This window comes from Pocillopora verrucosa, chromosome 14 (assembly GCF_036669915.1).
Source record: "Pocillopora verrucosa isolate sample1 chromosome 14, ASM3666991v2, whole genome shotgun sequence".
In the NCBI taxonomy this organism is placed as follows: Eukaryota; Metazoa; Cnidaria; class Anthozoa; order Scleractinia; family Pocilloporidae; genus Pocillopora; species Pocillopora verrucosa.
The window spans coordinates 14,550,036-14,570,884 of record NC_089325.1 but is presented as its reverse complement, the minus strand read 5'-3'; the positions used below and the strand labels follow the sequence as shown (position 1 = coordinate 14,570,884).

The 20,849-nt window shown below is 36.8% G+C and overlaps 3 protein-coding genes across 3 annotated transcripts; 1 reads left to right on the top strand and 2 right to left on the bottom strand.

Moving 5' to 3' along the window:
- Positions 1–425: 425 nt before the first annotated feature.
- LOC131787400 (A-kinase anchor protein 17A) lies at positions 426–2,309 on the bottom strand. The gene has a single exon (XM_059104517.2). It carries the CDS (start codon positions 2,307–2,309, stop codon positions 840–842), a length of 1,470 nt encoding a protein of 489 aa, XP_058960500.2. The 3' UTR covers positions 426–839.
- An 84-nt stretch (positions 2,310–2,393) lies between these two features.
- Positions 2,394–5,949, top strand: LOC131787410 (uncharacterized). Its single transcript, XM_059104524.2, has one exon. The coding sequence runs from the start codon at positions 2,474–2,476 to the stop codon at positions 4,073–4,075; it is 1,602 nt and encodes a 533-aa protein (XP_058960507.2). The 5' UTR covers positions 2,394–2,473; the 3' UTR covers positions 4,076–5,949.
- A 2,101-nt stretch (positions 5,950–8,050) lies between these two features.
- LOC131787133 (kinesin-like protein KIF3A) lies at positions 8,051–20,700 on the bottom strand. Its single transcript, XM_059104228.2, has 19 exons — positions 20,546–20,700; positions 20,167–20,428; positions 18,021–18,165; positions 17,834–17,918; positions 17,594–17,699; positions 17,165–17,304; positions 16,082–16,279; positions 15,062–15,117; positions 14,560–14,678; positions 14,074–14,166; positions 13,465–13,621; positions 12,742–12,814; positions 11,914–12,021; positions 11,304–11,414; positions 10,789–10,914; positions 10,622–10,675; positions 9,750–9,824; positions 9,350–9,498; positions 8,051–8,968 (listed from the first exon to the last, which is right to left on the bottom strand). The coding sequence occupies exons 1-19, from the start codon at positions 20,549–20,551 to the stop codon at positions 8,863–8,865; spliced, it is 2,169 nt and encodes a 722-aa protein (XP_058960211.2). The 5' UTR covers positions 20,552–20,700; the 3' UTR covers positions 8,051–8,862.
- Positions 20,701–20,849: the final 149 nt, after the last annotated feature.

Here is a 20,849-nt window from a genome sequence, read left to right as displayed (position 1 = left end):
TGTAGCTGCACTCAAACCTCAGCCATTCTCTAAGTGGCTATTTGGCAATTAGAAAATTTGTACTCAAGCCAAGTGACCCACCCAGCCTTGGCTTATCCCAGTTTCCATGTAGCATAAACAAACCACGAGTATTATTACTTCCCCCTGGATGGGACCCTTGTGTTCCAGCATTTCGTCAGACTTCCCTGGCAATTTGCTAGTACCCATTTCTACTCCTGTGTGGAGAGAGGAACTGTGTGAGTTTAGTGTCTTACCAAAGGGCACAACATAGTGACCAGGCCAGGTCTCAAACCCAGACCTCTCAACTCAGAATCCAGTGCACTGACCGTTAGGCCACTGCTTCTTTAATTTAGATAATTTTCCAAAAATTCAAGATGCTGCATGAACCCCAAGACAACATCAGGCATACAATGTATTGCCCTGGAAAAGCCTACAACTGAGCTCTTTATTCAAGAATCAATGCAGTAATGACAAGGCTTACAAAGGAGAAACAAGCAGTCCTGCTTAGTATGCTGCTCAACCATTATTGCCTTTCCTCCCAACACAATTTCCAAACAAAGATAATTTGGTTTTATCATACGAGTTGATAATGCAAATTGGCCACTGTAAAGAGCTCTGACTAACAAAGGGCTATTACTTGAAACATCAGCTTTAGAAACTCTTGATAGTGGCAATTAACATATCAATTCAATTAAAAAAAGACAAATTATCTTGCAATATTCCCCATGGATGCAGCACCACAGTTTCTTTAAAAATTTACTCCCTTTTCTCCAGAAAGAGAGTATGCTTACAAGATGCCTAAGTTGAGTAAATTTTACCACTCAGTCCCAGATATTTCTTTATTTTCCAGTACTAGTATCATTGACAAAAGATGTTAGTTTAGCAGTGCTGCTTGCTATTTGTCTCTGCAACAGCTCCTTCTTTAACTGATCTCTTCGTTGTTCCATCTTTTTCAAATTTTGGATTAGTTTATCTCTCAGTTCTTTTTCTTGTTCCTCAAGTTTTTCTTTCTTTCTTTTCTCCTCTTCCTCCCGTTTCCTCTCCTCCTCTTCAAGTTTTCGCTTCTTCTCTTCCATTTGTTTCAGCATTTCTAATTCTTTTAGTCTCTTGTTCCTTTCCTCTTCAAGTTTTTTTCTGTCTTCCTCTTCCTGTTCTTTCACTGCAGCCACACGTTGAAGAAGTTCCATAAGTAGCCTCTTGGCACCTATCTTTTGTTCTGCTTTCTCCTGTTCCCTTTCCCGTTCCAACTGCCTTTGTCTTTCTTTCTGTTCAATCTCCCTCCTGATCCTTTCTGCACGTTTTTTTCTTTTCTTTTCTTCCCTTGCCCTTTTCCTTTCTTCTTTTCTCCTGATTGCATCTTGTAAAATTTTTTTCCGTTCAGCCTCCTTTCTTTCTTCTTCCAGACGTTCCATTTCTTTCTGTCTCTCTGCCTCCTCCTTTTCTCTTCTTTTCCTTTCTTCCTCTTTCCTTTCCATTTCAATCAACTTCAGCCTCTCTTGTTCTCTTTTTTTAATGTTTTTGGCGGACAAATGACATGTTCTGTCGAAATCCACTTGGATATTAGCAGTGGCAGCACGTCCTTCTTCAGAAATGTGCATTAATTTCATTCCTTTTAATGCTCCCATAGCATTTGAAAACCCTTGGTATTGATTGTATTGAATAAAAGCATCAAAGTGCAGGTGTGAGCCGAAGTAAAAAGTTTGAAATTCATTGTTTGACAACTTCTGTCTGTAAGGATCCAAGATTGGTATATCTACGCATCGGATTTTGCCAAAACGACGAAAAACAGAAGCCAAAACATCTTCACTTGGTTTGCTCTTTGAATCATCGTCTGCAAACCACTTACATGGTAATCCTTTGATAACAATAGTGTCCGGTCTTTCGCCTGGATTTCGCTCGTCTAAGTTCCCTGCTTCCCTGAAGAAAGAATTCCAATCGTTCACAGAAGGAAATTTCACCTTCAGTTCCGCTGCCCGAACTTTGAGGGGTTCTGCGAATCCGCTTAATTTTATAAATTTTCCTTCTAATTTTGAAATAAATTTTATAATTAAACCTTTGGTGTCTGTTTCTCCCTCAAAGCGAATGAACTCCATCGAAGATTCAACAACTTTTAACACGTTGAATTGGTCTGGTGCCACCATCGATTTTAACCTCTCCATTACTTCCCAGTTAGATATCGACACTCCAGCGACCTTGATCTCTGGTAAAGTGACATGTATGCCAAGTTTGGCCGTAGGTTTAAGATATAAACGCTGTGTAGCGCACAGCTCTGTTGCCTCGGAAGTGTCTCCACAAACTTGAGTCGCCATCTTGTTCAATACATTTGGTAGCCTAGCCTTGATAAAGAATAGCAACAAAATTTGTAGTGCATTGTGGGACACTTCAAACGCAATGGCGGACGTTTTGTTTGGCCTGGATCGTTGACAGTTTCTTTGTTCGTTGGTGAAAAGCGCGCTGAAAGAATGCAACTAAAATGTCGCGCAATAATTCTTTTACTTGCGACGATTCGCCGCATGTATTTCGCACGAGATCAGCTGTGCTAAAGCTGTTAGAGCAAGTAAGAGCAGAAAAACCGTCTCTTCGTGTGATCTCAAAACCGTTGGAGCCTGTGGTAAACAGAAATTCAAAATTGAAATTTCCTGACCCGAAGAAGGATTGTTTCGTTAGTCTTAAAGTCAGCAGTCATAATGGAAAGCTCTGTTTGCCGATTAACTACGAGACTCTGGACGAGAGCGATCAGAAATGTTTTGGTGGATTGAGGTACATTTTACAAGTCTTATCCGTAAACAAACTTGTACTGAATGGCAAACAGCCGAGATCAAACGAGTGTCAAGAGGATTTTTGTCGTTTTTCACCACTTTCAACACACAAGAAAGGCTCAGCTAAGAACTGCCTTGGTTTCTGGTTTCGGTTTTTTGGCAAAGATGCGACAATTCGCATAACTGTTGCCCTTAAGATCGATTTTGTGTTTGCTAGAAAGTTGATAGGAAAGAGACTACTCACAGATCCATTGTTTCAAGATGATGGAATGGTTTCAAGTTTAGAGTTTGATATTTCCACCTGCATGAGATCCTCTCTTAAGATTGCTTCAGAAAAAAATGGATTGATCAATGACGCTAAAATTTTCCCCTCTCTGTATCTGAACCAAGAATACAAGAGAATTGTCACTAAATTTAAAGACTTGAGGCAGAAACTTAATTTCAAGGAATTGGACAAATTTTTTGCTCAAACATTGGAAAGGCTCAGTGATAATGACCTGAGAGTTGTTCTTTTCCTTGAGCAAAGTCAAGAAGCCTGTCGCAAGAAGCTTTATGAAAAGTCAAAACAGCTTCTCAAGCAAGCAGTTGACAGTACAGCCAAATGCAAAAACAAAACCTTGCTGATAGGCCGAGCTTATTTGTATTTGTCATATGTCCATGAAAAAGATGGCTATCTTGGAAATGCAGAGGAATGTTTAACAATTGCCAGGAAAAAGCTGCAAACTTTGGAGGTGTGTGAAGACACTGGAGACCTGTGCTTTCAAGAAGGACTTATTTTGACCAGTTTTGCCCAGAAAATGCCTAAGTTTGCTTTAAAACTGATCTCAGAGGCAATGTTCAAATTCGAACAAGCTGCAGCAATATTTACCAATTGCCTGACTGTTGACAGTGCCCTGGACAAGTTGTGTTGCTCGTACATAAGACTAGCCTCATTGTTGCTTAAACAGACCGCAGAGGGATCATGTTCACAACACAAGATTGATGTGTCAAACAAACATCTTGAATGGGTGGCAGGTCGTTTGGATGAGTTATCTGAGCAGACTAAATTCCATTTCTACGTTTGCAACACAGAGCTGCTTTACCAGAAAAGGCAGTTTGAGGAAGCTCAGAAAAGTCTTGATGTTGCTTATCAGATTGCCAAGGCTTGTCAGTTTGAAGAGCAAACTCTGTGGGAAGAATTACCTGGAAGCAATTGCTGCAGTGACCACTACCTCCAAGAAGCATCAAGTAATAAGGAACCAGCTGATGACTTGGTGGTTGAAAATTTTGTTGTTGATGATGTCTCTCCTGGCTATGTGGCTGATATGAGCTCATGAGTGATGAAAGGGGTACCATAAGCTGTCATGGGTGAGAGATATGGGGCTTTATACTGTAGCCTACGTGTAGCAGTACCCTCCCCCTAAGGGGAAACGGGAGCAAAGGAATTCCCTTTCCTTTCTTCTTGAAATGTCTCTATTTAAAAAGTTGCGCAAACTTGCCTCAAAACCTCTTCGTAGATCGCTGTCGTCTGAAAAATTGACCTCCAAAGCATTTTGTTCACCATCTTGTTGGTTAGTATGAAAATAAATTACTAACTCTGGCCAATCAGAATTGAGGAAAGAATCAACAAAAGGGGTTAACCAATCAAAAGTCATAATATATTTTTTTGCAAAAGAGTGACAACATGGAAAACAATTAATGTCAGGTTTGCTTAGGTGTTCCCTCATCACCTTGGGGGGGGGGGAGGGTACAGCTACATATAGGCTATTTATATTTATAGTGTTAACATATCTTACAATATTAGTTTTTCTTGGAATTCTTTGGTGTTTTTATATCCTTTCACTCCCATGAACGACCAAAAAGGAATTTCTCCTTAGAATTTTTACTACATTTTCAGGCATTCTCATCAACTATTGATGATATTGTATTGATATTGTCAAGAGAAATTCTCTCTTGGTCACTTATGGGAGTTAAAAGGTAATACCATGTAATTTTGAATAAGGAACATGGTAAGGTTTTGAGCTTGGTAAAGAAATGGTGAAAGATGTTCCTTGTGTCTTGTCACAAGTGTGGGGGTGAATAAGAAAGAATTCTGAGTCCCCATGAGGAATTGATCCTCAGATCTTCGGATTTAATGCTCTGTGGCTTAGTGGTAAAGCACCAGAGCACTGAATCTGAAGGTTTAAGGTTCAATTCCTTATGGGCAATCAGAATTTTATTCTTCATCCCACACTCCTGACAAGACAGAAAAAATCCTTTCTATACCATGTATGCTTAATTGAATATTGTATACACTATACAAGGCTTTAATTTTGTATTGTGAAAAAAAATTCATTTCTTTCTGGAATGGTTCTGGAATTAATTGCAAAGATTTTTATGGATGTTTTATATGAGGTGTTTCAAATTAACATAATAATTATATACAATGATTCCGCAAATGAAATTCATTTAGTGCCAGTATTTTTATTATATAATACATGGTATTTCTATTAGCAAAGCACTGGTGCATATCAGTGTCGGAAGACATTTCCTTTTATCAGATCTCTCAAGTAGTACTTGAGCCCTGATTAGTCAATTTAGCAGGTCATATTCAAAGCTATGTTTGAATTCAAGTCTTCTCTCTCCATTCAAAAACAGACTTGATAAATAGTTTTCTTGGTCCATACTGTAAGTTATGGAACACCATTTTCCCACTTGAATTTATGGCCTACACACTTCATGCTTTGGCTATAAATCTGAGCAGAAAAAATTTGGTCTGTAACTTACAGCACAGACCTGGAACTCAGTTAGTAAGGGTATGTAATTATCTTTGAGATTTCCAACTCATGTGTTGGTGCAAGTGTTCATTGTGAGTATGTCTGGAGCATGAATTCTCTTTTCAACAATTGTCATTGTCAGTGGTCAATCTGAGATTATTTATTTAAGTGTAAGAAAGTATTTAATGTCTCTTATGGAATACAGTCTGCTGAATCATATAAATATCTAGAAAAGCAGTTGTGTTACAGGATTTATATAAATTTCCATAGATAATTTAGGTTAGAGTTATTGATTTATTAACTGAATTATCAGATGTTTATTAAATACCATTAATTATTTAGATCTGTATAATAAATATTTAAAAATCAATTCTTGCCTATATTCAATGAAGAGTTGGTTTGTTTCCTGGGATAACCATTTAACTCCAAAGATCTGGTTATTAATTCTCCCCTCTAGCTGCGGTAACCAGTCAACTCGCCGACGGACCAACTCGCCGACGCCAACTCGCCGACGTATAAAATCGAGTAGAGACGTCGGCGAGTTGGTCGTCAATCCAATACAACTTATTAGAAGTTAAACATACAGAGAAGTAAACGATATTTAGTAAAAAAACACTGGCGAACATTGGTGAACATCAAACAGAAGCTTAAACATCGGTGAACATTGGTGAACATCACCAATGACTCTAACGAACGAGTTATTGTGCGACAACAACACCGTAAAGACTCATCTTGTCAATCGCTCAGATTTTTTAACGAAAACTTGGCTTTCTAGACGAGATCTTTAGTAAAATGCAATTATTTTTATTTGCAACAAAGTTTATAAGGATCTTAAGGCGAATAAAGCGAAGTAAGCCTCACCAACGACTCTAACAGCTTCAGACGCGAACGAGTTCGAGAAAAAAACTGAGCGATTGACATGATGAGTTTTTACGGTGTTGTTGTCACACAACTCGTTCGCGTCTGAAGCTGTTAGAGTCATTGGTGAGGTTTACTTCGCTTTATTCGCCTTAAGATCCTTATAAACTTTGTTGCAAATAAAAAGAAACGCTTTTTACTAAAGATCTTGTCTAGAAAGCCAAGTTTTCGTTAAAAAAAACTGAGCGATTGACATGATGAGTCTTTACGGTGTTGTTGTCACACAATAACTCGTTCGCGTCTGAAGCTGTTAGAGTCGTTGGTGAGGTTTACTTCGCTTTATTCGCCTTAAGATCCTTATAAACTTTGTTGCAAATAAAAATAAATGCTTTTTACTCAAGATCTTGTCTAGAAAGCCAAGTTTTCGTTAAAAAAAAACTGAGCGATTGACATGATGAGTCTTTACGATGTTGTTGTCACACGATAATTATCTCGTTCGCGTCTGAAGCTGTTAGAGTCGTTGGTGAGGTTTACTTCGCTTTATTCGCCTTAAGATCCTTATAAACTTTGTTGCAAATAAAAAGAAATACTTTTTACTAAAGATCTTGTCTAGAAAGCCAAGTTTTCGTTAAAAAAAAACTGAGCGATTGACATGATGAGTCTTTACGGTGTTATTGTCACACAATAACTCGTTCGCGTCTGAAGCTGTTAGAGTCGTTGGTGAGGTTTACTTCGCTTTATTCGCCTTAAGATCTTTATAAACTTTGTTGCAAATAAAAAGAAATACTTTTTACCAAAGATCTTGTCTAGAAAGCCAAGTTTTCGTTAAAAAATCTGACCGATTGTCATGATGAGTCTTTACAGTGTTGTTGTCATACAATAACTCGTTCGTGTTTGAAGCTGTTAGAGTCATTGGTGGTGTTTACTTTACTTTATTCGCCTTGAGATCCTTATAAACTTCGTTGCAAATAAAAAGAATTGCTTTTTACTAAAGATCTTGACTAGAAAGCCAAGTTTCCTTTAAAATCTGACCGATTGTCATGATGAGTCTTTACGGTGTTGTTGTCACACAATAACTCGTTCGCGTCTTAAGCTGTTAGAGTCGTTGGTGAGGTTTACTTCGCTTTATTCGCCTTAAGATCCTTATAAACTTTGTTGCAAATAAAAAGAAATGCTTTTTACTAAAGATCTCGTCTAGAAAGCCACGTTTTCGTTAAAAAATCTGAGCGATTGACATGATGAGTCTTTACGGTGTTGTTGTCGCACAATAACTCGTTCGCGTGTTAAGCTGTTATAGTCATTGGTGATGTTCACCAATGTTCACCGATGTTTAAGCTTCTATTTGATGTTCACCAATGTCCAATGTTTTTTTACTAAATATCGTTTAATTTTCTGTATGTTTAGCTTCTAATAAGTTGTATTGGATTGACGACCAACTCGCCGACGTCTCTACTCGATTTTATACGTCGGCGAGTTGGTGTCGGCGAGTTGGTCCGTCGGCGAGTTGACCGTAAACCCTAGCTGCTACAAATTTCCCTGTAAATTAGTTACAAGAATTTGGTGTTAAATCAAGATAACAGCTTCTACCTGATGAGTTTGATCATTCTCATTACCAGTTTGCTGGATAATTTATGGATGCAGAAGGGAGAAGTTACATGTTACCACTAACTCTTAATTGATACAAGCCAACACAACTGATATGGTTCAGTATCTTTAATTAATTTCATTATCCTTGGCATGAATAATTTATTTGATGGTGGTTCATATCTGTAATTACAGTACTATGTACATGGTATCTTATTCTCAAATAAATAGCACAAATAAAAATATTAAACGACATACACACGCCACAATTTTCCAAAAACATTTGATCACATGTTGATGTGGTAGGGAAACACAATGCAAGCATAAATGATTAGGATGTAAGAAAGAAATAAACATTCAAGTTTATTATCTCCATCTTGAGACATTGTTATGTGGCAGAATTAAAATACCACACATGTTCTGCACATTAAATTTTGACGCATAAACCACTTCTGCCATGACAAATGGATTGAATGATGTATGTATTCAATGCTAGCAGGGTCTTCTGTCATCTGAATAAAAGAGGTAAGTTTCTAAAGAAACTGGGGGGGGGGAGGGGGGGAAGAGCAGTTCAACAAGATAATTTGATTTTATTAACTGAGTTGAGTTGACCCTGGTTACGAGTTTCCAGGGTTGATGTGTCTCGCATTAGCCCTTTGCTCAAGGTTAGCTGTAGAAACTCTTTACAAGAGGCAATTTACATTATCAACTCAATTGATAAAACAAAATTATCTTCATCTGTCTTTGCAAGACCAACAGGAATGTCTCAGCCATTCATTCAAGTTACTTGCAGCGAAGAAAGGAAATGGCATGGAGTGTATGATCAAAGTGACCATTTAGCATTGAAATCCTGATTTCACAATGCAAAAAAACATAACTTTTGATTAATAGTAACATAGTTTCTACTGAGGTGTAGATGTAAAATACTAAGCAAAGTGTTTCTTTGGACTCAAAAGCCTTTTGGACTGTGGGTATTTCTGTGCATCATCCTCTTTCTTTTTGTTTACTCCATCCTCACCTTCTGACTTTTTTCTGCCATTAAAAAGAAAGAAATGTAACAACAGTAGAACACCTCATAAACCAGTTTAACTTTAACCCCCTGCAAACTTGAACAAAATATTATTTCCCTTAATTAACTTAACCATACCTCTTAAAAATTTAGTAAGTTGTAGAAAGGTAAAAAAAGAAAAAATGTATGAGATTCCAGACTTAGATATTGTTCTATAAGAATATGGCACCAAACCTTTTCTGTGAGGTGAGTTGTGAATTGTGTTATTTTTGGAGACTCTGCTCCTTGACTAACTGCAGTGTCTCATGGCTGACTACGAAATGTAAGCGCTTGTGTATGGTGTATTGCCGTCCAGTAGAGAGCAAATGAAAGTGTTAAGTTAAATACATTCCACTGATGCTTACTTTTTCCCAGTTTTTGGTCTGCCCGCTGTCTTTGGCCGGGATGACTTTGGACGGCTACTTTTGGGTCTTGCCGCAGGTTCATCATACCCCAAGGCATAGTTCATGTGTTCATAAGTCAAGTACACACTGGATAAATCTGTTTCATTGAGCTAAAAGCACAGAGTTATTAATAATAGATTAATCTTATAAACCTTATCTTCTTAGTCTGCACAGCGTGTTATGGAACCTAGTTTTTCCTACTTGGAATCATGCCCATGTGCTTCACAATTGAGCCATAAATCCAAATGGAAAAAAACTTGAGCCATAACTTACAGAATGAATCATGAACTTGGTTGGTAAGAAGTATTTATGATTTTAAGGAAGGAAAAGTAACCAATTAAGTAAGTGAATGATGGTATACCTCCTTGTTCTTGTCTTTAGGATCTGGACTTGGAGAGGCTTTTCTCATGTTGTTCCCAGAATATGCCACAAATTTCTGAAGGGAAAGATGTGACTTTTTAGTTATATAATCATATCAACTGGGTTGCACTAGGACAACAATACAAGTAACTGCCTGAAACATTCATATATTAACTAGCAATCATCATGTCAATAATTGACTATTTTCATTTCACATATTCAACTTTGCACTTCTTTCAAATAAAATAGTATTTTTGGCTGAATTAATTATTAAATTTATGTGATCGACACATAAATCATGACCATGAAAAATCGATGTTAAAGTTGAAAATGTTTATGATTATCCAACTAAGCTGGCAGACCAGAGATATATGTTTTTAATACTTTGTCATTAGTATCATCATTATTATTATCATTGCAGTTAAATGCGATTTGATGGAGTTAAAAACAGGGCATTCTCTAGTAGTCAGCAGTCTTTGGCAAATGCGCAGCCGTTGGAATTCCATGTGCTCTTTCGTTGGAGGTGTTCTTGTGTGTGGTTTGAGCATGAACTTGCAGTTTTGTAAGGAGTGGCAGCTTATTACCCAGGCAGTTTTCCCCACCCCTTCCCTCCCTCTTTCCACTGTTCATTCAGTGTGACAGGTACCTGTTGCCCTTTCTTATGTGGGGGCTCATGGCTGGGGTGCCAAGATTTGCCAGCTATGGGAGAAGTCTCCATCTAGGAACTGGCTGCCAATAGTAGAAGCTCCTGGATGTTTGAGGCACCCAAACTCCACTTTGCGATGCAGTTGTTGGTGATATAATGATCATTATCATCAATATTAATCTTTATCATCATCATCATTATAATTATTATCATACGGCATCACTTACAAGCTGCCATTCTCCTAATTCTTCATTCCATGATACATGCTGCTCAATTAGATCCTGAGAAAAAGTTTAAGAAAGTGTAAGTTTGCAAAAGATAACAATACTTATTTATCAGCTAACTTCACTCATTGTCAGAAGTGGCCATAATCAAGTGTAGGATGCAATCTCACCTGAAATTCAAGAGGAATGAAGCTCTCAATCAGCTTGGTTTCAAACTGAAGTTCTTTCCGCAGCTCCCTAATACTGTCTAACAAACCTTCTGTTTCACGCTGGTGTTCCTGTTGTTGGTCTGCCATCTGAAGAGGAGAAAATTGCCAAATAAGTTATTTAAAAAAATATGAGAGTACGGTAATCAATCACAAACAGCAACAAAATTAGTTGACACACAACACCATGCATGTAGTCACATTTAAATAAGTATTTAGGAGCAAAAATTTCCCTGAGGTGCACACAACTCTTAGACTGCCCTTTCCATTCAGGTGCATAAATGGCAACAACTGCTAGGGGGAAGGCGGAAAGGGTTGCAATATAGAATGGACTAGCATCTCACCCAAGGAAAAAAAGCCATAAAAAATTGTCACATACATGTAGTTCTGTAGAGAGCAGGTTTAGCTAAGTAGGTATAGGCCTCTTGGTTTGTGAGTGGTTTTTACAATTCAATTCTCAATATCAACATATTGAATACCTCTGATTTTGCACTCATAAGCATGCTCCAAACTTTCTTAAGCTTCTTAGTTTTCCCAGCAGCTTCTTCTTGAAGATTTGCATACTTTTCCTCAATGTCAATTCTCTCTTGCTACATGAAAGACACATCAACCAAATAAACTCACTTTCAGAGTATTTATCATCAAATCCACCATAAAATGTACTGTTACATCTCTCAGTTAGTAAGCATTGGTCTAATTAGCAGGTCATATTTCACTGTATGGCCCACTAAATTCAAAAGATTATTTGAATTGGAATCTCCCCCAACTATCTGAACCCAAAGATAAAATACATATCTTCAGTTATTAACCATGTTTTCTATAGAAGCTACAGGCCAAGTTTTTTTTTCCACTCAGCTTTCATGGCCCAAGCCCAAAGCAAGCACGCTGTAAATCACAGTGGAAAATTGAGGTTCTGTAACTTACAGAATTCAACTTACTCAAACTCAATTTGCAAGAGGTATCTTTACGGGCATTCTCAAATTGATGTCAGTATAGTTGGGGAAATCACTTGAGTCCATCTGATTTAAGGGTGGCTATAAAATTCTTATCCACTATTTAGTTGGGATATTTTGCACACATTCAACTTACCTCTTTTTCTTCAATAAGTTTCTGCAATTCTTCCTCTCTTTGCTTTCTAGCAGAGAGTTCTTTAGCAGATTGTTCCAAGAGGAGCTCTTGTTCTTTGGCCTTTTCCAGCTATAAATTGACAATGACACAGTAAAGAACATTTTGTCTCAAAGGTTGGACCAAAAAAAAAAAGTTTTAACTGCAAGACCATGTCAACCACTCACAATGAAAGATTTGCATTCATCCTTTCCACCCTAAAATCAGTATGCATATTCTCCATACTGTTCTCTATACATTTCCAAAGGAAGAATTTCCAAAAAGAATTTGCCTTATAATCAGGAGCTTCTTGATTTGGTGATCAATTCTTTTATTCTGGTGACCTTAATGTGTGATTCATGGCTGATATTGTGTGGAGAAATTTGATGTTAGTAATTCTCAGGGGTCAATGGATTAACATTTAACATAACATACTAGTGAAATTCAACAAACTATTTACACATGTAGGTAAAATTCTTTTAATTTAAATTAGTGCTGAAGCCTTGGAAATCACCATCTTCTATACAGAAAGTACAGATATGGCAGTTGAGGTACCATATCATTCAGATAGTAACAATCCACATTTAACACTTTCACCTAGGAGTGACCAATTTGTAATTTCTCCATACAATGTCAGTCTATTGTCCTGAAGACAGATGTTAGGAAGATAGAAAAACATCAACTTATGGATATTGTTTGATTTGATATTGAATTCTCTGTGCCACAATTATAAGAAATGTATAACAGACAGTGAGGAGAAATGATCTTTGGATCTTAGGAGTGAAAGGTTAATGTCATAGCTGGCTTACTGACCAGATTCACTCCCCCAACGATAATCTTGCTTTCCACAGCCTTAAGTTTCTCTTGAAGTCGTATGTGTTCCATTCTTCAAAAAAAAACAAATTTAAAATGGATTGAATCAGTGACTAAGCTAACAGCTTTTCAAATTTTACGGTGAATTATTCTCGCATTTTGATTGGTTCTTCCATGGTTCTTCCATAAAATCTATTGTAGGGCAGACACACGGATAATATCACCATTAACAACACTTTGCCTTTAAATTAAACACAACAAATCAATTCTCGGTTGTGGTGGGTCTGTTCAGTAACAATCACAGAAGAAGTCAAAATGTTGTGAAAAGAATATCAGTGACAGACCCTGCTAAGCTTCACATGCCACTTTTTTGTTCTCACCACATTTTGTAATGTCATCTGTGATCTTTAACTGAATAAGCATACAGCAACATAGCATCTTTTTGTTAACCTGTGAGTCTCCATGAGGAACTGAAGCTCAGACCTTTGGTTTCCACACCTTATGCTAAAAACACCAATGAGCTAAGATTTTGTGAGGGGTACTGACTGAGAGAGATAGCAGCTTGCTCTTGAGATAATGACATAATGAACCAGTCACAGATCAAACCTGAACTTTGTTACCCAAACTAAATCATGCTAGCTACTAAATCACCACAGTCTTCATATCTCAGTACTACAACTCAAATAAAGTCCTGCAATAAACAAGAATGAATTAAGTCCATACTCAGAATCCTTGATATCCTTCTCTCTCTTTTCCAGTTCTTCTGCAGCCTTATTTCTCTCTTCCTCTGCCATGTCTGTTTTCTGTTGCAGATTTTCTCTTTCTGCTTCTATCTTAGCTCTAAGTTCTTTTACTTTCTCAGGCGGAAGAGCATGCTTGCCTACAGGAGTACAAAAACAAAATCTATTACCCTATATAAGAACAGGTAACCTGGAGTAACAGAAAATTCAGTAATAAATAAGAACTTCTACATATTGTACAAATTTTGAACAATAATTTCAAGTTGAGTCGATATTTCAGGGTAACCAAGAGCTATTAGGAACAGGCCATTAAATTTACACTTATTTTTTTGGATAGCATTTCCAATGGATAGCATTATCCAACCTTTGAACAACTGGGGCCTGTTTTCATTGCTTGCTCCTGTTTTCATATGCATGCTCATTTAGTCATTTCTTTTGATCCGTAAAACTGGTCATTGAAGAATTTTCAATGTCTATGTTGCTTCCACTTTGATTAGCCTTGCTATTTCGCAGGTAGGGATTGTTCCATGCATATTTTAATCACTAAGGAAAACAAATTTGTTGCTTGTATCATTGTTGTTTATCAACTTACTTTTTTTTCTGTGTTTCTTTTTCCTTTTGACTATTTCTCCACCTTCTTCAACTTCTTCCTCTGACTCACTCTCCTCCTCACCACCGCCTCCCTCTGATGAAACAGAAACAATTATTAATAATTTAACCCTTTCACTCTCAATGATCGCTAATAATTCTCCTTATGGTCTGCTATGCAATCTTTATGATGTCAGTTCTGAGAATCTGGTATTGGATCAACTAATAATCCACAAATAATTGATATTCTACTTTATTGTCATTACTTGTTGGCTTGACATTGTCCCCAGTGATATTGAAAGGAGAACCTCTGTCTTGATTACTAATCAGGGATTATTTAGAGGATCAACACATTTATTTGTCATTCCAGCTACATGTAAAGGAAATGTTGTAATTTGTAGTGAATTTCTTGTTTAGTAACTGATAACAGGTCCAGTGCCCTAATCACTTGGCCACAGTGCCTCCATATGTCTACATTAACTAAACTTGCCTTCCACAAGCTGTGCCTTAAGTCTTTCAATCTCCTTCTGAAATTCTCTCAGCAGTGCATCCTTGGGATCTTCATTAATCTTAGCTTTGTTCTTGATATTTTTGGCACGGTTTGCATATCTGTTTGTAAATTTTACATTGCACACATGAGGGAACTTAACTCTTAAGGGCTAAAGGTTATTTGAAAGACGATTAATGCTATAAACCTACATTAAAAGTCCATAACCTTTGTTTGGAGTGCTCTTGCATGAAATTGTATTTTGAGACTGAGTAATTTTATCAAAGTGAAATTATTGACTAAATTAACAATTAAATCCATGTACAAAGTCATAAATTAATGATACTAATTAATGAATGGCTCATTACTTATCGACTGGGAGAGGAGCAAGGAGGGGGGCTCACACCTAGTCTTCAGATAAATTCTGTGTATTTTCCTAAAAATTTAATTTTAGCATACATGAGTATCTTATCAGCACAAGTTTTAAAGACAAAACTTTGCCCACCTGAGGGTACTTATTGTTTCATCAAAGTTGTAATCTGCAGGGCCAATGTTAGCAATCTGAAGAATTAGACATTATAGTGTGTTAAAAAAAGCCACAGAATCTATCCAAGCCAAAAATGTTTCAGTAACTTTTGTTCTTTGCAACACATAGTTTCTTACTGCTAATCTAACAAAGTTAGCCTGTGAAGCCTAATACAGTGATCAAACTTAGGGCCCATGTGTGGGGATTAATTTTGGCTGCCAGGAGCTCCAATTCCCTGTGCAAATTTTCAAGGAAAACATAAGAGACAACTGCTGTCTTGCAAAAAAGTAAAGTTCAACATTTATAGAAGTCTGTCAAAAGAAACAAAAGTAGTAAAAAAGAAAACTCAAGACTTCTCAAACACAAAGCTTGTTTAATACAGGTAGCTTGTTGATTTACCCTTCTGTTTAAAGCATCAAAAAAGATATACACTTCTATAACACAGAGACTAATGATGGTTAATGTGTGGTTGTTTGTAACTCATGTGAGACAAACAGGTTCTGACAGCCTGGAAGCACCCCATCGTAGTCATTACAACATTAATGCACAAATGCAGACATTTGACTGCTGTTTGTAAAGCCTACAGCTAGTACTCCAAGAACCTTGTGGCTGCTCATTAAAATTAAAAATGAATGTGATGCCTGTTGCAAGTGAAACTACATCAACACATTTTCATCACCATTTTCATATTTTTTAAATAAGTTCTATAATTATCATTCTCCATACATTCTTCAGCAAACAGGTAATGAGAATATCCAAACTTATCAGGTGGAAGCTGCTATCTTGATCTAGCACCAAGTTCTCATAACTAATTTACAAGGAAATGTTTAGCAGCTACAGAGGAGAATTAACAATCAGATCTTGGGAGTTAAAGGGTTAAGCTAATTCTTTAATTCACATTTCCTTTTTATGAAGAAATTAGATATAATAGTAACTTTAGGGGTTGAAGCATTAAACAATTAATTTATTACAAATTCTGTAGCTTCACAGTTTACTCACCATTACTGTCTTGGAATTCCCACCCAATGAGTCTTGTAGCAATCTTGTAAGTTTAGAGTTTCTGTAAGGAATGTGAGTACTCCTTCCATCCACCAGTGCAGATATAACATTGCCAAGGGTGGAGAGAGACAAATTGATCTGTGTTGCTTCCTTCAATCGCTGACCTGTTGCCCCAGTTTTTGCTTGTCGTTCTGATCCCTGTGATTAAATTTGTGAAAAAAGAAAATGGTTTTTTTGTGACCACAAAAGGATTGAAAAGATTTAGCCCAGTTCTGGTCTTTAAGGCAGGTTGACTTTCTTGTCTGGCAAGTAACTTTCTCTAATACTGATATTTCCACTTAGCAAGGGACTTATCAGAAAGATGGAGGGAGAAAAGCTGGTTTCTGTACTGCATTAAGAGTTTCGAGAGCTTTCAACTGCCTGAACTACAATCTTTGATGGGTGAAATGTGAATGACAAGGAGTGGAAAAAATTTGAATAAAAAAGTAAGAAACTATGAAATAGTGATGCAAATGCAGTGTTATCCTTTTCAGGCAGTAACTAGTAACATTTACCACCTGTAGTACCTCTTATTACCATTTAAAATTGCTTGGAATTCTTGAAAATTCAAAAGGTAAAAGGATTGCTTTACCGGTTTGAAAATTTATTTTACCTGTCATGCTTAAAATAAGGGAGAACACTACAAATGATTATGAATGTTTGCCGGTTAAAAAGAATGTTGTATTGTCCAGGTAGTGGACATGAATCACTGACCACAGCAGGAGTCAGTTTGGTACGCCATGCTTCCAGAGTCTTCCTTGTTCTTAAACCACTGTTATCAATGACAGAAGCATTTTCAAAGTCAATAGACAAAGTGTGATTGTGTGACCAGGCATGATTTACAATCCTTGAGCCTTTGGTCACCATTTTGACATTTTTGGAATATTCTTCTTTTTTTCTTATGTTGAAAGCTCTGCCTGTATGGTTACTGTTTTGAGAAACTTTAACATAAATTAAGGTGACTGTTTTGCAAAACTTTCAAGAGACATACAACAGGTTGCTGTTCGAGTATGTCCAGTCAAGCCAACCATGAAGCAAACTTACAGCCAAGTCCACAAGATGCAGTTTTCCCATGCGTACATGATTTTGGCCATCAGGCCCCTTTTCACTGCACTCCACAGTTATGGTAAAGATGGCATGAGAGCGTGATGATCGTTCGTTCATGTTTGTAGCCCCAACAGAACCTATAATCACAAACAAAGGAACAGATTGGACAAATGCTTTACGAGAAAAAGTTATATTTCATTCAAGGCAAGTACAGGTACCTCTGAAAAGTAAACTATATTGTCTCATTTGATAATACACTCTGAAAACTGATCCTGCAGTTTTTGAAGTCACATCAATGCTCTTCAAGTTCAGATGGCTAACACCATTGTTCAACAAATTCTCATTGTTTGCACCAAAGGAAATAAAAAGAGCAGAATATTGAGAATTTGGATATTAATGTTAGGAAGGGTTAGGTAACACACTCACGATTTTTGTTCCCTGTTGTCATTGTCTTGTCTAAATCATCAGCATTGTTCATGACATATGTAGATAATTCCTTTACATAAACTCCAACATCGGGTCTCTCTTTGACCTAAAGCGCCAAGAAATAGAAATTTGACACAGTTCTGAGTAAAATCAGTGTAACCTTGGAAAGATGATATAAAAATGGTGCTTAAGTTTTCTGTCCTTAAAGGTTTTTTTAAAAAAACCACTATCACAACTTGCCTCTAATTTTGCATTCTGATCCTTGCCCAACAAGTCCCGCACGTTTTCATTGTAGATTTCCAAATATGACACTCGTACAAGAAACCTGGATAGAACAGTTATTGTTTGTATCAACTGAAATGCTAATATCAAGAAAGATAAAAATGTGTGTATTAAACAATTTCACCTTTTTTAATATCTGACCTACCTTATGTCACCAGCTACTTTGGCAATATGTCCAAATATATGTGCAAATGAGTTTGGGATTATTCCACGTAGTTCAGGAACTGTCCTGACCCCTTCCATTGTAAAAGTTTTCCCTGTCCCTGTTTGTCCATATGCAAAGATTGTACCTGGTTTTTAAGAAAAAGATGAGTCAGTGCATACTGCTTCATGTGATGTGACCCCTGGTCTGTCCACTCAAATGCCTAGATCATTTTCTAGGAGATTTTAATACTTTCTTTATACCCTTAACACCCTAAAATCAGTATGCATATTCTCCATACTGTTCTCTTTACATTGTTTAATTATCAAGAGCCTCTCTAGTTGGTGATCATTTCCTTTATTCTTGTGAACTACATGTGTAACTCAGGGGTGATATTATTAGGAGGAATTAGATCTAATCACCTTTTAAGTCAAAGAGTTAATGCAGAAAATAAGCAGACAAGGTGATCAAATACTGATACAGGCCCAGACAGGCATTTGAGACAATCAAGTATCCAGGGACATTTAATTCAAGTATACAGTCAAACCTATACTAAGCCGCACCATATTGACCCTTTAACTCCCTTGAGTGACCAAGACATAATTTCTCCTCTCATTACATCAATACAATATCAAACAGACTAGCAATGAGAATAAAGAACAATATCAATTAGGGAATTCATAGTTGATTCAGTATCAAATTCTCTGAACTAACATCATGAGAATTATATGGCAGATAGTAAAGAGAATTACTAATGAGATCTTGGGAGTTAATGGATTAAGTGGTGACCCTGTATTTATAAGCAGTTGGTTGTGAAAGTCCCAAATTTTTCCCCACTTTAATTTTCACCTCTATTAAGCAATCATGATCACCCTTTACTGAGTTCCAAAAAGCTTTTTTGTATTGTTCTCTTGCAATATTGAACAGTCACTTAGAATGAACCACTTAAATAAATCTAAGAATAATCTTTCATGAAAAATTTGATCCATGTTTTTCTCCAGAAATTAATCTTGGTAGTGTTTTTGAGCAAGTTTTTGCACATTAAGTGGTCAATTATGACATAATATGATGTCATGTTTTTTATCCTTTTTTATGATAACTTTGTTCTTAGGACCCTATGTAAAGCGTCAACCTGTATCAAGCATTCATTTCTTTGATTGATTTACTAGTAATTGATTAATTTGATTGCAAAGTGTTTTGGTTTTTCAGTAAAGGTGTAAATTATCTTGTTTCACATAAATTTTTGATATTTGATTTGTAGACATGAGTTAACCCTTAAACTGCCAAGATCTCAGTAGTAATTCTCCTTACTGTCTTCTGCATAATTGTTATGATGTCAATTTGGAGAATTTGATATTGGATCAATTAGTAATCCCATAATTGATATTTTACTTTATTCTCATTACTTGTCTGCATAATATTGTCTAGATATAGTAAGGAGAAATTCTATTGTGGTCACTTACAGGAGTTAAAGGGTTAAAAATGCTGGGTCATTCTAGGTTAGAGAACTTTTATCATTCTATACTTTTATAATTCTATAATCCTAATGTCTATTGTTGTCTCCTTGGAAAATATCTGATATATCAGTATTCCAAAACCCTACCCCCCGCTCCCTCCTCCCTTCCTCCACCTCCCCCTGGCTGCAGATAACTGTGACTCAATCAGGAATAAGATATCAATGGAACAATCACTGCTGCATGGTGAATAAAGTTAAGACATTATACAGTAAGAGTCAGAATATTAATTAAAACACTGAACTTTCTAGCAAATCCATTTTCCATCCAAAATATACACCTCATGGGAAAACTGTTCTCCCCCCTCCACTCCAAAGAAAAAAAAGGAACTAACGGTGATTTTAGCAACAAATATCAAAATCGTTTAATCATGAAAAAGCGTGTGGTTTAAGAGCTAGAGCTGTTGATAGAAAGTAATTGTAAACCAAAAAGACTTTTTGAGAAATTTAACCCTTTAACTATATAGTTCGCATATCAATTTTGACGATGATAACGCACCCTGACAAGGCAAATAAAGGCGAGAGCAAAGGCATTTAACTGTAAATCTCAGTATGAGAAGGTCTTCAAATGTACAATGTATATGTATTTCGCACTGTTCATCGTAGCTTAACGAAAATTTTAGCAAGAGTTCTCACCATTGTAACCCTCCAGGACACAGTTGACAATCGGCCTGGCTGCATCGTTGTAAACATCAACTTGCTTCGTATCTGGGCCAAACACTCTGTCATAAGTGAACTGTTTTGGTGGTTCCCCTGACCGAGCACCAGAATTCTTCACGGTTATCATTCCTCGACCTTCTTCGACGTTCACTGCCACACCACAGTGAGAGGAAACCTCTTTCTCGTTCATGGGACGACATCGCACAACCACCCGAACGTTGTCCGACTCTGTGTCCACCTAAAAAAATACATCGATCATAAAAGATTTCCAAACATAACAAATTTCATCAAAAGTACACCCTTCTTTTGGCATTAAAGTATCATTCAAAATCATGATTTAGAGAAAAAATCTTACAGGCATAATGTTTGGAAGCTCGTAAAAATAATTAAATGTTTCTCAGCTGTTTATGGTATACATCATAGTAAAATATTCCAGTTTTTTTTTTAAGTAGAGACACTTTCCGCCACATTGAATTTCCTGCCGAGGTACGTAGTCATGAACGCTTCGTTGCTTGGGCTTAGTAGCCGCGCTTTCACTGTTGTGTGTCGTGTGGGAAACAATCAACTGTCCAACATAAATCTTGACATCGCAATCTTGAAGAAGCCTTAGATATCTTATTGGCGAAGTGTGAAATTTCATTATATCCCTCGTAAGCTTA